This window comes from Photinus pyralis, unplaced genomic scaffold, assembly GCF_008802855.1.
Source record: "Photinus pyralis isolate 1611_PpyrPB1 unplaced genomic scaffold, Ppyr1.3 Ppyr1.4_LG8, whole genome shotgun sequence".
NCBI classification, from domain to species: domain Eukaryota; kingdom Metazoa; phylum Arthropoda; class Insecta; order Coleoptera; family Lampyridae; genus Photinus; species Photinus pyralis.
Window position 1 is genome coordinate 23,459,652 of NW_022170819.1, and position 17,371 is coordinate 23,477,022.

At 38.4% G+C, this 17,371-nt stretch overlaps 2 protein-coding genes and 1 pseudogene across 2 annotated transcripts; 2 read left to right on the top strand and 1 right to left on the bottom strand.

Annotated features, from left to right (window-relative positions):
* LOC116178747 lies at positions 1-7,151 on the top strand (annotated as a pseudogene).
* Positions 7,152-10,227: 3,076 nt separating this feature from the next.
* On the bottom strand, positions 10,228-11,547 carry LOC116178461. Its single transcript, XM_031497952.1, has 3 exons — positions 10,749-11,547; positions 10,584-10,700; positions 10,228-10,535 (listed from the first exon to the last, which is right to left on the bottom strand). Exons 1-3 carry the CDS (start codon positions 11,358-11,360, stop codon positions 10,368-10,370), a joined length of 897 nt encoding a protein of 298 aa, XP_031353812.1. The 5' UTR covers positions 11,361-11,547; the 3' UTR covers positions 10,228-10,367.
* Positions 11,548-14,203: 2,656 nt separating this feature from the next.
* On the top strand, positions 14,204-15,607 carry LOC116178277 (WD repeat domain phosphoinositide-interacting protein 3). Its single transcript, XM_031497735.1, has 5 exons — positions 14,204-14,433; positions 14,485-14,766; positions 14,812-15,152; positions 15,202-15,439; positions 15,485-15,607. The coding sequence occupies exons 1-5, from the start codon at positions 14,367-14,369 to the stop codon at positions 15,589-15,591; spliced, it is 1,035 nt and encodes a 344-aa protein (XP_031353595.1). The 5' UTR covers positions 14,204-14,366; the 3' UTR covers positions 15,592-15,607.
* Positions 15,608-17,371: the final 1,764 nt, after the last annotated feature.

Below are 17,371 nucleotides of genomic sequence, written 5' to 3' on the forward strand. Positions count from 1 at the left end.
CTTCTCGTAACATATTTGGCTCCAATCGTAGGTGCGTGACAGTTGATTGTTGTCGAGTGTTTTTATATTAGGGTAGGTAAGTACAAGGTGGCGCGCGGGAGTGGGAGGTTTTGAAAGGGCAGTAATAGTTATTTACATAAAATCCGCAAAATGATACACTACTGGCGAGGAAATATTGAATTGCGAGGCCCCTTTGGGGCCGAGTACTTTAATTTCCGAGTCAGTTAATGTCATTTTACTGACGAGTTTTGTATTAAATTTTACCCGAAATCGTATTTTAATATAAAATTTCAATTTTTATACAAAGCGCCAGGAAGTTCTTGATCAATTTGCCATACATCCCTCAATGTCAAAATTTAGTTTTTTTTTGTTAATTATTAAATTTTTGTTAAATTGTCTTAATGAATATTGACTTTATTGGTACAACTGGAAAGCATTTTTCAGTAGCTTTCCAACGATGTGTCACAAGTATGGGGTTGCCATTTAGGATTTTTAGATGTTAGGAGTGGAGGGGGGGGGGGGTTGTCACTCATAACGTCATTCTGGTTCCCCCTCGATACCACCGAAACGGTTTTGCGCGATTTTCAAGATCTTCTTTAGTTTGGAAAATATGGCCGACTGCAGGTTTTAAAATTGACACCCTGTATTGTATGCCATTTAACATTTTGTAAGAAAATATCATTTCTTGAATATAATAATCCAAAAGATGGGCACCACCTCTGCGTGTACTGTAGGTTTTACGATATATATAACAGAAGGGTTTTACATAACTTTTTGCAACATTTCAACATCAATCGCGTCGATCTCTTCTCGAATCCTTTCTTTCAATTCAGGAATGGTGCGTGGACGATGCCCAAACGCTTTACTTTTCAAAAATCCCCATAAGAAGAGGTCACAAACGAAAAGATCCGGTGATCTTGCAGACCACTGAACAGCACAGTTTTTAGAAATGATACGATTTTGAAACAACTGTCGTACGGCTGCATTATTGATACTTTTGCAGCATGATGGGCAGTTGCTCCATCCCGTTGGAACCATAACGTGGACTCATCGAGTTCTTGAGTAAAAAATATCTCCACCACATTAACATAACACTCGAAAGTGACATCCTCAGTATGGGCTTTGTTGTCTTCGAAAAAGTGAAAGCTCTGTCATTTGCGGAGAGATATGGATCCGCATCTTCCAATATGGCATAACTGCTTCCTGTACTTCGTCGTCCCAATCTATCATCGTCTGGGACCTGCAAACTAACTGGTAGGACTGATAATCTTTTCATATTGATGGATGCAAAAAAACCAAGGGGATCGAAGGCACTTATGACAAAGCTTGTTATTTTCCTTCTGATTATGGTCTTCGTATTTCTTCCATAACTTCCTTTGGAATCCCGTTGAATCCCATACGGGGTCATCCCGCCTTCATTTTTTATTTCTGATCCACAAAGTACATTAAAAATAAAAAGACCCGTGTGTCCTCAATTTTTATTTGCGAGTAAAATAAACCCAAAATAAATTATTGAAAAGCTGTGTTTTTAGTCCGAATTTGAAACGCTTCAGACTAAATACGTCACAAACCTACAACCAATCACGTAGAAGTGAGCTGGCAACCTTACGCGAGGGTCTGACGTTTGTCACATTTGACGTTTTCAGAGGGATGTTTAACTGCATCTAGCACGAAATTGACAAGTGCCTGTGACAGATGACGCAAGTTATAAATGCCATTCCCCTGCAATATTGCCAAGTCGTTATGTCATCTGAATGGTTCTAGGAGCTGATTGGTCGGGCTTATTACGTCACAGAGCCCGCCACAATCATATCGTTTTGAATAAACCTTTAAAACCGCACATGTTCATTATTTTTTTGCTAATCAGCCTCTATTTTTAAATAAACTTTTGCTGTCCAAAAAAATGTTTTATGGTTTCAGGTACACGCTTATTAAATTAGAACTGCGGAATTCAACTATACTGTAAACGCCCATTCCTAATGTCTTTTGGATGGAATTTCACTCTTGTTGACAATATCTTTATCGTTCACTTCAAGTACATTTTCAGGTATTGCTTGTAAAACTTCTGTTGATGAGGAATTCCTTTTAACTAAAGAGATGTTCTATATACTTCTGCACATATCTTGTTGTACCTTGGTGGCTTCTTTATTAGGGACTCTGCTCCATCAAGGTAGTCATCTACATACATTTGCTCTTGGATTGCTTTACCAGCAATCGGGAACCTTTCTTTGTAAGTTTCCGCGTTGAGATTTTTCGGAAATATATGGCGATGACCCTGAACCGAAAAACAACACATACATTTGATATTTTGATGGTTTCTTATTTCGTTCCATCCCTCTATATTCCTCCCGTAAACGGACCTGTTGAAGCATCTCATTGAGATCACTTGTCAATGCGATGTTGTGCAGACAGAACTTCATGAGCACTTCCGCCAGAGGTTGGTGGTTTTTTATTATGGAGAACGCAAAAAACCAAAGCAAGTCCAACTTTCTTTTTTCTTTGCCATTGCCTGCGTCCAAACCGCACTCTTTGATATCTTCGCAACTGTTTCCGGTTGCATCCTCAGTGGGGACAGGATGCCCCTTATCCCTATAATATTTTAACTTTTCTTGACAAAGTTCAGCAAACACCACTCTCTGGCTATTTGCCGTTAGAAGTTATGAAACGGGAGCTATTTTCTCAACGCAACGACATTGACCTTTTTACACGACTAGTGAACCTGCATTTTTGTTACGTGTTCCCTTTAAACGGAACGGAATGAAACTCTTAGGTTGAAATAGGTCGTGGCAACCGCGCTCGCTTTCCCCAATAGGTTTTTGTTGTCGATTGTTATCGCCAGACACACTTTTGTTCATGTTCGCTATGAAGCGGTATTTGTGTAAATTTCCCTATGTTTAAAATACAAAGTCAAAACCAAATTTTTGAAACGTCAAAGCGACCGTCCATTACATAATGTTGAACGTTAACGTTTCGTTTCGCCCACGACGAGGAAACGTTCACTTTTCGTTCAACATTGACAGAGCCCTATCACGGAAGTCGCTCACATATAAAATGAATCAATTTCACGTCTTGGCCAACAGACTATTGGGTTTAGGCGCATTCCTAACAAAATCTCAGACACATTACGATATACCATCTCTTGGTTATACTTGTAAAAATTAACTTATTAACGGTATAAGGGATGAGGGGTATTACACCCCTAAATTAAACACTATATAACAATTTACAATAGGCGTTTATTGAACAGCAACAATGACTCGATACAGTGCTCTATTTATCGACCGTCTTTCTTGGATGTCGCCTACGAAGTCCCCTATATGTGGGGCGCACTCCTTCGCGCGCCCCCTGCTGTAATAAAACTGCCTTAGCAAGCTGTATCTATATTTACTTTTATAGTTGTTCATTTATGGATTACTAAGGCCCGGTTGTACAATGTCGGGTTAAACTTCAGTTTGGTTTAACCGACAGATTTGAGAAATACGATTGGCCAGCTTGTGAAATATTAGCCAATCAAATCCTTTAACCCACAATTCAACTATAAACTGAAGTTTAAACTGACATTATACAACCGGGCCTAAGAGTCTGTTGAACAATAAACATTACTGAATTACTGTAATAAAACGTGATGTTTTCATATTTAACAAAGTTCCGCTTACACGGCCATCTTGTCATCGGTGCGCCGATTGCTGAGGTAAGTTTGAAATGGCGAAACAGTACACCCTTTTTTTTTGTTAAATTTGATATTAATTTTATTTTATAATTTTTTTTAATGGGATGAGTAGGATCTTTGTTCCATGTTCTTTTTTTTTATTCCGGAACACATCTGGAATATTTTTTTTAGACAGGATTAATTGGGATGGGTGGGACGTTTGTCCCCTGCTCTTTTGTTTTTTTTTGTTTTTTTTTGTTTCCGGAACACATCTGGAATATTTTTTTTAGACATGATTAATCGGGATGAGTGGGACTTTTGTCCCCTGCCCGTTTGGTTCTTTTTCTACTCCGGAACACATCTCGGAATGTTTTTTTTAGACATGATTAATCGGGATGGGTGGGAAGCGTGGGACTACATAGTCGAGAGGTCGAGTGTTCGAACCTGTGCTGAGGTAAGAATTTTTCATCTGTGGCAGAGATGGGAATTTCCTTAGATCAGTTTCGAGCATTCTGTCGACTACTCCGAATTAGTTTTTCCTGCAATTTTCCTAATTAATAAGGTAAATACTGGAGTGGTATGGAGCAACTTAAGACCGTCTGCAGGGGCACCTCTAAAAAGCATTATGAGGATCACTTTGTAATTGGGCGAAAGGCTGTTGAGGGCCCAGAACAAGAGAGGAACAATAAATAAATAAATTGTAATAGGGAGCATTTTCTGGTAGCGACTTCTCCTTGGAGGCGATAATCCGGGGGCGACTTTTCTTGTAGCCAATGAATGTCTGTACAATTCTTACCCTCATGTGTAGAACTAATGGAGGATCTGCAAGAGTCTTCCGGGGCCACTTTGTCCAGGGAGCCCTCACACTGAAAACGTAACTCCCATGAAAGACGCCTTTAGGCGAGGGATCCGCCCGAGTCTTCCAACGCGGTAGGCCCAAGTGACCAAGAGACAGAGTACTTACACCGATCTGTGGTATCAACGCATCCTGAGGTATGGATGTACTGATCAGAGGGCCCGCAAACACCCTCAAATTGGTCGGAGCCCTTGTTTGTGAAACGTAACTTTAGGTGAAATAATGGGAGGCCTTCCAAAGTGTATAGACACCCAGTCGGGACAAACAGAAGGTTACTATGGATCCCAGGTACGCCGTAACCCCTGAGAGAGATAAACATAACGCCAGACAAGACAACAGACTCCAGGCACCAATACTGACCTGGTGCGCGGTATCACCTGCGAAGTAGGCGACCTTCCAACGTTGGTCGGGTGACCATCCTGTCCCAATTAATTACAATAGGGCCAGCAACTGCACACACATATTTCCATTCAGCAGACATAGAGTTCAACATCCCTAAGTTAATAATCAATATACTCTAATACTTAAGACAAGAAGGTACCTTCAGTAATTAGTACTAGATAATAGCGTTCGTATTCATATACGTAATATGCATAACATTTCTAAGGAAAAGTATTCCTGTACCCTTTTATTATGAACAAAGGACCTAATTGCACAGATACAATATAAATGGACGCAGAGATAGTTTAAGTAAAGTGGATGAATCCAATAAACGAGTACACTGAACGAAACACTGGCCAAAATCACTCTAGGAATTCGTAGTCAAAATGTCAATTAATATCGGCACGCCGTCGTAAATACGGATGGTTTCAGTTCCCCAAGTCCGCATTACATTTGACAGCTTTATTGGGGGTTCTGGTAAATTATTGACTATATCAATGTGGGAAAGAATCGGGTGTTCTACCAAGAGTAATCAAAGAATCTATTAATTAAGTGGTTACATTTTCGAGACAAAAAATGTACACAATTGTTGTTCAAAATTACTGTCAAATGAAAGGGCGTAAGCTTTCAAATCGCATTTGGTGACTGCGTGAGAACCACAAACATTAATCTTTCATTTTTTAGGAGTAAAGATGTCTCTATCCGCTGAAGAAGTTGTAACAAGAGCAAGAGGTGCATTCAACACGGGACGTACAAAACCAGTGGAATTTCGCGAACAACAACTCAAAAACCTTTTACGTCTCTACGAAGAAAACGCACCTCGACTAGCAGAAGTCCTTAAAGCAGACTTGGCCAAACACAAGCAAGAGTCCATCGCAATGGAAATAGCATTTAACACCAGTAACATTCGCAACACTCTCGCGGAATTGCGGAAGTGGATTGGTCCGGAACGACCGCCTAAGTATTTCATGAATATGTCGGACGAGGTGCTAATTTACAACGATCCGTATGGGGTGGTGCTTGTTATAGGCGCGTGGAATTATCCTTTACAGGTCACTTTAGGTCCGCTGGTTGATGCGATCGCCGCCGGTAATTGTGTTGTCCTCAAACCTTCGGAACTGGCACCGGAAACCGAAAAGGTAATAGCTGAGCTCGTGCCAAAGTATCTCGATAATGACTGCTACCAAGTGTTCAGGGGAGGTCCCGAAGACACACAAGAGCTACTTAAGCAAAGGTTCGACTATATCTTCTTTACGGGCTCGTCGAGGATTGGCAAACTGGTCCATGCTGCAGCAAACGAACACATCACGCCGACCACTTTGGAGTTGGGAGGAAAGAGTCCTTGTATTTTGCATGAGAGTGCCGATCTTGAAATAGCGGCGCATCGCATTTTGTGGGGCAAGTGGATTAATTCCGGACAGACCTGCATAGCGCCCGATTACTTGCTGTGCACGAGGGAAGTGGGGCGCAAGTTTATTAGCAGTGCCGAGAGTATTCTCCGAAAGTGGTACGGAAGAGATCCGCAAAAGTCCGAGGATTTCGCAAGGATTATTAACGTCAAACACTTTAAACGGCTGTGCAGGTTACTAGAAAGTGGTAAAGTGGTCGTTGGAGGCAAAACTGACGAGGCGGAGAGGTTTATACAACTTACCGTCTTAGATGGTGTTAAGGAGCGACTGATCCCATAATGCAAGAGGAAATTTTTGGGCCCATTCTGCCGATAATGTACGTCGACGATGTGAAGGACGCCATCAAGTACATAAACCAAAACGACAAACCACTTGCTTTGTATGTGTTCTCCAAGAACAAGAAGGTCGTAGACCTAGTACTTAAGAACACATCCAGTGGGGGTGTGAGCGTCAATGACACAGTGATGCACGCCGGCGTCCCAAACGTGCCGTTTGGTGGCGTTGGAAGTAGTGGCATGGGGTCGTACCGTGGAAAATACGGTTTTGACTCGTTTGTGCATAAGGAAGCGATACTAGTAAAAAATTTCAGTTCCTTCGGAGAAAAAATGTCTTCCGTCCGATACCCGCCATATTCAGAATCCAAGTGTAAGCTTTTAGTAACGCTGATGAAGATCCGTTTTCCATTTTCGCTAAAGTTCATACCCTATTCCTTATTTTTTGCCGTGGGAGTTTTATCTGCGTTTGGTTTAGGGTTTGTAGAACGCTATTACAAGAAAAAATTAATGTAATTGGGTTTTTTTATTTTCAATGGCCCATATGATCAGGAATTATAAGTTTATTTTTGTACGAGGGCAGGTACAGGTCAGCGTTGTATCAATATGTAAATTAAAGACTTACGAAAAAATATTATTACATAATTTCTGCTACGTTGCACCATTACCTTTTTCATGAAACTTGTGTTAGTCCTTTTCATTTCATGTCGCCCTATCAACAGTCGGTCTCATCTGTACATGTTAAAAATACCCTGATGAAATGTGATCTTTTAAACCATGCTTGTTTTTTAAGATGTAATTATACCTACATTGATTGCAAAAGAATGTTTTGCAAGAGTATTAGACTTTTACAGCCGTAAACACTACAGTGAGTGAAGGAATTAGGTCGAGACGCAACCTCCATAAAGAAGATCCTAGCTATAGTGCCTTTTTATTTCTTACTAAGCATTTCCTTTCTCTATCTAATGTACTGGAACGCCGACTAGAAACTTACCGTCGGGGTTTGAGATTCCCACAGAGTTGTATATAAGTAAATAGAGAGGCAGTACATACGACCTGCGCGTGGAAAAATAACTCCAACTACAGTGGCCGACTTTTAATGGCGGAGCCGTTGGGTGCGTGAAAGGGAATCAGCACGATTTTTGGGTGCATTCAGTTACATAATCACAAAACAAAACAGCAATAACTTTTCAGATGCTTCAGATTCATTTGTAAACAGACGGTTTGGAGTATTAATTTAAGCATTTAAGCATGCCCATTACATTATACTCTTTACCGCCATTTCAATGTTTAGTAGGCGACGATCTGTACATAAATAAAGGATATTTTAAAATGCTCCTGGAAAAGTGCAAGAAAAGATCAAATATATGGGTGGAAGGAAAACTCTTCGCAAGCAATTGTTGAAATTGGTTTTCGATACAAGAAGTGTCGGGACAAACGTAGGTTGGTAATGGAAAGAAGTGACATTGTAGTATGGCCTCGAGTATGGCATCTCGTTATTTAAGAAGATTAAAAGAAAATGAACAACCTGAATGTGACAAGAAACCCGTTATATACTTGGACGAAACCTATATTCACCCATCGTACGGAGTGAGTAATTGCTAACAATCAGATGAAGTATCGGAAGTTTATAATAGGGCTGGTCAGAGGTACATCGTAGTATGCTGGTAGTCGTTCTGGTTTTGTAGAGGATGTCGCACAGTAAATCGGGGGATTATTACGATGATATGAATCATACCAACTTTATGCAGTGGTTAGAGAAGCAGCTTATACCAAATTTACCAGCAAACTCACGTACCTTATTAGTGTTCAAATAAATAAGCCACCAACAATGAATAATCGTAAGGAAGTGATACGTTCTTGGTTAGAAGCAAATATCATTCCTACGAGAAATGAATTTATTGACAATGTACAATTTATTGTGAACACCGGCAGTTCCGATGATGATTAGTGGTCAAGTGACGATAATGAATGAAAAAAGTTAAAAGTTGTGTGTTAATTTAGTCAATGTGAGTGTTATTAATTTCAATGTGATTGTTTCAATAACTGTCCATATTTACACAGCAGAAGTGCATCAGAATTGTAAATTGTGTTGAACATGAACATCTAACAATCTTAAATGTGTTTACGTTTTGTAGAAATAAAATTATTAATTTGACTGTTTCCCCTTGAAGTAATGCAACTCATATCGCGTGGCCCACTTATTTATATTTAGTAGAGTCAAATTTTGCATGAGAATGTACAGTCTAAATTTCCAACGTCCTCGGACACGCCCTGTCAGGAACCTTCTGAGCGTGGTGCCACTGTACATACCCTCTGCCGATGCTCCATTTTTGAGATATTTGAGTTATTGGCATTTGAAGTTTGTCGACTTTGTGGCTACCCGTATTCAAACTGTGTTTTCGGCATTGCACACCTGAAATTTTGTCCCGCACCAAAATAAAATTTCAACTTATTTTATTCTTTCATTGCTATTTTTATACTCACTGAGTGCATAAATAGATCTTTAAACTCGATCGCACGACAAATATACGATTTCCTTTATACCAGAATCTCAAAAATCTTTTCTCGATTCTGATGTTGTAAGCCCCTTACCAGCTTTGTATTGTAGTCTACTGTATTAAAAGTTCTTAACGACTGTAATGTTTCTTATTTATTCAAGACAGTGTTAAAAATATCATTCACCACACATTGAATTTCTTTTCAATTTTTGTTGCAATGAAAAACCATATTATTCTCAAGCCGAACCTGCTTTAAGGATCATTTAATTTGAAGCCGGTTCTGTTGTCGTTTACTGCGCACACTCACCAACGGCCTGCGCAAGGTTCAATTGGAGTCAATTTTTCGCTATAAGACTGTCTCTCTATTTACTTATATACAACTCTGTGGAGATTCCATAAGCGCTGTGTAAATCTCAGATCCTACGTTCGCGCCGATTTCTAGCATTACGCCTATATTTCGATTCCTTCACTCAACGCTACAATATTCAGCACTGTGATGTATCAGAAACCTCAAACTCGAGGTGCAAGTTACCTGCCAAACAAAGTTATTTTGCGTTATTTAGTATGGGTTATTGTTGTAGTGTATACAACAATTGATCCCCGTATAGAATGCCGGAGACACAGCCATTAGGCGATGTTCCAGGAAACATGTGAGACTTGTAAAGCAAGAGCCACGTTTTACCAATCGTTTTACCTTTTAAATAAAGTACTCGACAAGTAAGCGACCACGGTGTTTTAATACTGGAATTGGTACATTACAATTGTTATTGATTACTTTTGGACATTGTAAATAAACAAAATAACGGTTTTCTCCCACCTGTATTAATTACAACGTGCTGCCACCAGAGGTCTTACTGCAGTGAATTTCAATCGCGTCATTTTTGGGTCAAGACAAATCTCGACGATTAATGTGCGCAAATGTTACCTTTCTTATTTAAAGAGATGTTTTTTGTTCTCTTATTATTATAGTTACTCTTTGAATAAAGGTAGATACAACAGTAGAACAAAGATAGTAGTATTTGAATAATTCTTGCCAATTTTACTTATACAAAGCATACTTGCTGGGCCATACAGGAAAGAGTGTCCCGTTGCATTTCATTCATTCATACATTCTGGTAATTTTCAGGGCAGTTTTAAAGTTTAAAAAATTAGGCACTACTCTTAAAAAATATTTGTATTCAGCATATTAATTAAAAACACAATTATAAAATATGATTACTTAATTTATACAAATTCAGTCTACAATCTCAATTTACCTCTCAGTCAACCGTAGTAAATTACAATTAAAATACAAATCTTTCACTCCTTGATCAATTTGGTTTGTTCCTCAACAAGCTCGTAATATTGTGCTAGGAGCAGCTTTTCTTGTTTGTTATATAGGACTATCAGATATGCTGCCAGCATAGAGACGTACACTTTTGTAGATTCTTGCAATGGGCGTTCTTGCAACTGTTTCAATTCGATGTTCTAGAACTGATTTTAAAGCAGCTAGCATTTAAATGAAATAGCTCTCACCTCTACGTTACTCAAAATGGATGCAGGGAAATTGAAATACAAATTTAAACAGTTCGGCAACGAGCGTAACATCACAGCACTGTCTTTCTCGTGCTTTTGCAACTTTAAATCTGCAAGCTGTACATTACATTAGCATACAGAATTAAATTAAGTGGAAAAATTTACCTGCGTATCAAAAATATTTTTTATGGCAACTTTATAGTAGTGCCAAAAGAATTCTATGGGCTCTAGCAAACCGTGTCCCACTTTTTTTATAAATTCTGATTCCAATATTTCCTTTAAATCAGGTGGAAAATGCACACGACGATATGACAGTAAGTCAAAAATAAAAACCCGATCCCAAGACGTTAGCACTAATAACGCTAGCGCTTTCATATCGAACAAGTTAAATCCAAAAGCCGCTATACCTATACATTCACAACCGCGAATGTATTCAATGGCTTTTACATATTTTTGATCGACTACTGGCAGGTAAACGTACTCCCGACTCATATCCCTTAGCCGTACAAATTCCGATAGAGGCAAATTAATCAAATCTGTGCGTTTACATTGTTTATGCTCGTTATTTTCTGACCAATCGGGATGTAACACCTTTATAGATGCTATCTCCGAGAAGTAGAATGAAAGTGGTCCCTTAAAGAGGTTTCTGTATGCCCAGTCATCAACATTTATCAACTCCACTCTGGTATCCGTACTGGTTGAATAATCGCCTTCGACTAAACACGAGTTCTTTAATTCCACAACGACCCTTTCACCTATATCATAGGGAAAATTCATGTCTGGGAATGGGAAAGCTTAGTACATTCTTAACTTTCATCGGATTGTGCATGCCACTGGTGCCCTTATAGCTGTGTACGTAAAACTACCTATTCACAAACGGTTAAAATACTTGCTGAAAATATACAATTTACAAAATAATTACTTAAGGTTATGTTTTAATGACAACACAACCACGTGGCCAAGTTTTAAATAATGCATACTCATGTGTCGTGCGGCATTCTTCATACTTATTCACAATGTTTATACAAGCTTTGTGGTTGACAACGATACCCAACATCGACTGGTGGGAAGGGATTAGACGCGCATATTCGTGTGTGGGATTGGCTGCCGCAGTTTGACTGCTGGCCGAAAATATAGGTTCCAGTTCCGCAATACTTAGAATTATTTTTTAAGGGTTCCGGTACTGTAGCTTCAGTAATTTTCGGTTTCGGTTCCAGTTTTCTTCTGATTTTAGGGGTCCCAACGTAAATAAATAAAATTGTTATTAAAAACTATCCCCCTGTGAATAGAAATATAATAGCTTTCCCCACACACTCTTCAGCCCTCAGTTTTTGATTCATTTTTTTCGGTATTATAGTCACTCTAAAATATTTTATGTTTGGTTAGTATTAGAATTAGTGTGACAGCTGTGATAATTTTGGTCTTTCCTTTGAAATTTATTGCAAATTTTACAACTCCAAACGTAATTCAGAAGGTAATAAGTTTTATTTTTGGTAAACAAAATAAACTACATGTTTTTTCTTATTCTATTGTGGCAAATTTTCTGGAGCGATATCAAGGCACCATTAAGTCGATCAAGGATTAATCACCGGCGATAAGGAATGACAGCGATCAGATTATCTGTCACTACTGGTACATGTACATACTTCATTTCTCAAGTTATAAAATGTACTAAGTATGTAACTCCTGACGCCTCGTAGCGCCTGATAATCCGGCTTATGAGGCCAACCCTAAAGCCCGCTTGACATGGAGCAATAAAAATTGCAATTGCATGCAAGTTGCAAGAAAAATTGCGAAAGGCATGCGCAGTTCAAAGCCAGCTGATCAATTGCTGCAAGAGACTTGCATGCAATTTTTATAGGACCGGTGCTATTTTTCTTGCATGAATCGCGCAATTCTAGGGATAAATCTAGTTGGTTTTGTGTCACCAACCTAGTAAAACACAGCGGCGGCAACTATGATGCTTAGAGACGCACTCATTACTTGTTTTTATTAATCTTATTTATTCTTGTAATTTTCATGTTTCTTCAATCAGTCAAAATTTCATTTTTATTTGAGGTTAGCAACTTTGTTGACAAATTCATATTTTTCTTCTGTTGGCAGACATGTGGCAATTGAAATAGAATTGCACCATGTCAAATGCCATGCAATTCTTATTGCATGCAAGGATTTGACCTTGCAATTTCTTTCTGCAAGTTCTTGCGCGTTGTATTGCTCCATGTCAAGCGGCCTTAATGGAAAAATGTTAAAATTTGCAGGTACCTTCCTACGCCACTCCAATTTTTAGATATTGACACTGAGGTTCTCACATCTCACATCGCCCTTTGAGAGCACTCTCTTCCGACACAGATATTCGCGCTTAAAGTTTTGCCATAACCAATGGATACCAATATTTCTTCCATACGTCCCAACCGCCCTTTAATTGTGAGTACCCTCCTCCAACGCTCAGCCCTTGAGGTATGAGGAATTATAGCCGAGCGGAGTATCTCGTTCACCCCAGTCACAAGATGCTTTATTACAATAAATCTTTAATTAAATGAATATGTACGGTAGCAATAATGTATAAATATTAGCGAAAGCATCGTACGTGAAAATAAAACTTTTACGAAATTATTCCAAAAAAAGATCCTTGGGGTCCCTCCGTTACCCTTACTCACGCGAGAGATAAACAAAAGTATTCATTTTATGAGGGTCACGTTTTAGGTGTAGATCCAACAACACAAATCCCGTAATACAACGCTCGTGGGGCCGGTAGTACTTTATCTTTTAAGTCCGTTCGTAACGATCCCTTATTTAGTCAATTTTTAAATAATTTTTTTAGGAACAAAAAAATTGAACATTTCATACATCAACTTTGATCAATTTTTTGGTAGTTATTTTAGGAACTGATAGTTGTCCTATTTTTGTAATGTTTAGAACCTGTCCTATTTTCCCTCAATTTTTTAGTAACTTTTGACAGATTATAGGAAATTTGTAAAATTAAAATTAAATTTATATTCATTTTTGAAGCTCACTATAATACGTTGACAGTAGATATAGAGACCTTAGTTTACAGAAGATAAATATTTAGTCTCCAGATTTAATATAACATTTTACAGGTACTAAAAAATTGACAATATTATGGAATGTTACAGACAGTTTCATCATTTATGACATTTTTAGGATAGCATTATCTTTAATGAAGAAAAAAAATTTGACTAAATAAGTGATCATTACAAACGGGCTTTAGGTGTTGTTGGTACATACAGTGCCACCATGCTCAGGAAAAGCCCAGGAAAATATGCGAACTAATTTTGAAATAATTCAGGCTGGCCAATAGAAAGTCTGCAAAACGACGCGATACATTCCGCGTCATAATTATTAATTATTCCGTTTTGACAGTTGACGCTTTACGTTATTTTAGTTTACACTTTGCTTCTTGTATTTGCTTTATTTCACGATTTCCGTCTCCAGTTTTATACAAAATCGTCATTTTCAAGACGCATATAGCTTGGATCTACGATCTAATAGGTGATAAGGTTTTTAAATTTTGCATCAGAATGTACGGTCTAAATTTCTAGCGCCCTCGTGCAGTGCTTACGGGAATCTAGCCACAATTTATCACTTGCCATTGCCATAACAGATCCACATTCAACGATCCTTCAAACATCAAATTTTTAGGTTAAGTGTTGTTTTTTTTATTTGATACTGTTTGGAATAAATCCAAAACGTTAACGCAGTTAAATTGTACTTTTCATGCAATGTAATTTGCGATAAATAATTACTCAAAGGATACTCAACAAAATGAACTTGGGACCGACAAATCAATACGGTAATGGTTTATTATATGCGGGATTTAATCAAGATCAAGGTAGTTTCCCACGATTACGCCCTGTAGTTAATTAATTCAAAATTGAATTAGGTTGTTTCGCCTGCGCGACGACCAGAGGTTTTCGTGTGTACAATTGCGACCCCTTAAAAGAGAAGGAGCGGCAGGATTTTGACGACGGCGGGCTTAGTTACGTTGAAATGTTGTTCAGGTGTAATTATTTGGCGTTGGTCGGCGGAGGGACGAAACCACTGTTCCCACCGAACCGAGTAATGGTCTGGGACGACCTGAAGAAAACCACACCAATATCATTAGATTTTAGCGCACCAGTTCTTGCCGTTAGATTACGACGGGATCGAATAGTCGTCGTTTTAGGTATTTAATTTTGAGGTGTACCATTAGCTTAATGAAAATTTGCAGAGGGTGTCATTAAAGTGTATACGTTCACGCAAAATCCACAGCAGCTGCACGTCTTTGAGACAAGCGCAAATCCGAAAGGCCTCTGCGTACTATGCCCTAACAGTAACAATTCTTTGCTGGCATTTCCCGGTCGAAAGGTCGGCCACGTGCAGGTCGTAGATCTGGCAAATACCGAAAAATCTCCTTTAGATATAGCGGCGCACGAGACGTCCCTGAGCTGCATATCGTTGAATTTGCAAGGGACGCGGCTAGGTACTGCCAGTGAGAAAGGTACGTTGATACGAGTTTTCGAAACCACCACCGGGCAGAAATTGACTGAATTGCGAAGAGGTGCGCACCAGGTACCTTCTGCTTCTGCTTGAGGGAAACATCCTGTACATTTGTTTTTAGGCGATGATTTACTGCATTAGTTTCAATCATACGTCATCGTGCTTGTGTGTGGCCTCTGATCATGGTACTGTTCACATATTCTCACTGGACGATCAGAAATTAAATAGGCAATCATCACTTGCTAACGCAACGTTCCTACCGAAATACTTTGCATCAAAATGGTCATTTTGCAAATTTACGGTGCCGAATGGTCCACCGTGCGTATGTGCTTTTGGAGCTGATAATAATTCCATAATAGGTAAAAGTTTATTTTCAACGTTCACTTCTGATCGCACTTTTGCAGTTATATGTGCCGATGGATGTTACTATAAGTTTATATTCAATAGTAAAGGGGATTCGACGAGAGATGTAAGTGCGCAGTTCCTCGAAATGACTGATGACCATCCATAGCTTTATGGATTTCATTATAATAGAGACATCACCTAGAACTAATACTCGTAACACCACTTCAACACATTTGAAAGTGCTTATCTTATTCTGTTTATATTGTATTCTATACAGCTACCTACTCCAATTATATCTCCTGTAAATTTTAAGTTATTTGTTGATTTTCATTTCTGTTATTTTATTCTTACTGCTTGATGTTGAGCAGATTGTGTAATTCTGTATAGTGTCTTGCACATATTTTATTAAAAACCATTTTTTTTTTATTGGTGTTATTTTTTCATCTGCGTTATGCAAACAAATGTTTGTAACATTTCTGTACATACAAGTTACATGCAACAATCAATACTTTACCGTCCAAAATTGAATTTTCTGGAACAAAAAGGCAGTAGCAATGTTTCATTGGGTATTAAAATTCGCCGAGACTGTGGTGACATACCTCCACGGTTAGGCAACACACCTTACAGCTGAAAGAGACCAGTATGAGAAAACAAATACAAAACGCTCTGTATGCAACAGGCGGGAAAAGTTGTCGACTTTGAACGTTCTGCGCAGATGCCGGAAACAGGAATTTTTGCGTCGCAATTTATTATCTACATTTTGAATTAGATTTTGATATTTTTGTTTATTGCCGCATAGCGTGCTCCAAACTTTGTTTTATATGTACGGTTAACTGAAGCATGTTTTTTGTCTACTGTATACGGTCGCCCTTTTTTTTTAACCGTACACTTGAGCGAATATTGTAATATAATGGGTTGCACCTACTATAGCGCGTTCGCACCTCCAGATGCAGTATAGTGCTTATGGACATAGGTACAGTACATGCTTGCCAAACGTGACAATGACAGCACAAGGAGATTATGTTTTGTTTTAATAATTAATAATAATAATAAAGTTTATTATAAACCATCAGCTGATGTATAAAAGGATAGGGTTCGCCTAAATGGCGATCTTCCACCCCTCCTAAAAGAACACTAGTACAGACTAATATAAACAAAGAAACTTAACCAAAGAGTTGATATTAGGCATATAGATAGATAACAATACTATAACAAGACAATAAAAAACAACTTTATACAGAGTGGCCCAACGAGAAGTATACAGAGGGGTTTTAGAGTATTAAATTTAGAAATTTCGAAAAATCCTCGAACACGTCAATTTTATATTCGAGGGAGACAACTTTTGGAATACAAATCACGAACCCAAGTCTTCACCCCTAAAATTTTAAATGGAATCCTATTGCAAATGGCACATTATTTGAAAGCCAATTTAATTGTGATTACTAATCTGCTTTGCTTTTTAAATTCTATTGATTCGTTTCGGAGATATTCGCATTTGAAATGGTTTTTTCTAAAAAAACCAAAACAAATGCGATCTAAGTCCCCTTGTATTAAAAAAGGTTTAAATTGTGCAAAAAATAACCAATAACTTTAAACAGACAACATTTATTTCAATAAATGCTCGAATTGCCTTCCGCCTGCTTCCATGCAATAATAAAGATTTGCTTCAAAACGCTGCCGTACATGTTGCAAGATTTCAGGGGTAATCGCTCGATACCATAGTGTATTCTATTCTTACACTATGGTTATACGTGCTCGCAACCCTTGTAATGTTCCGGGCGGAGTAGCATAAACTTTATTCTTTAAATATCCCCACAAGAAGTAATCTAAAGGACTTAAATCAGGGGAAAAAACCATTTCAAATGCGAATATCTCCGAAACGAATCAATAGAATTTAAAACGCAAAGCAGATTAGTAATCACGATTAAATTGGCTTTTAAATAATG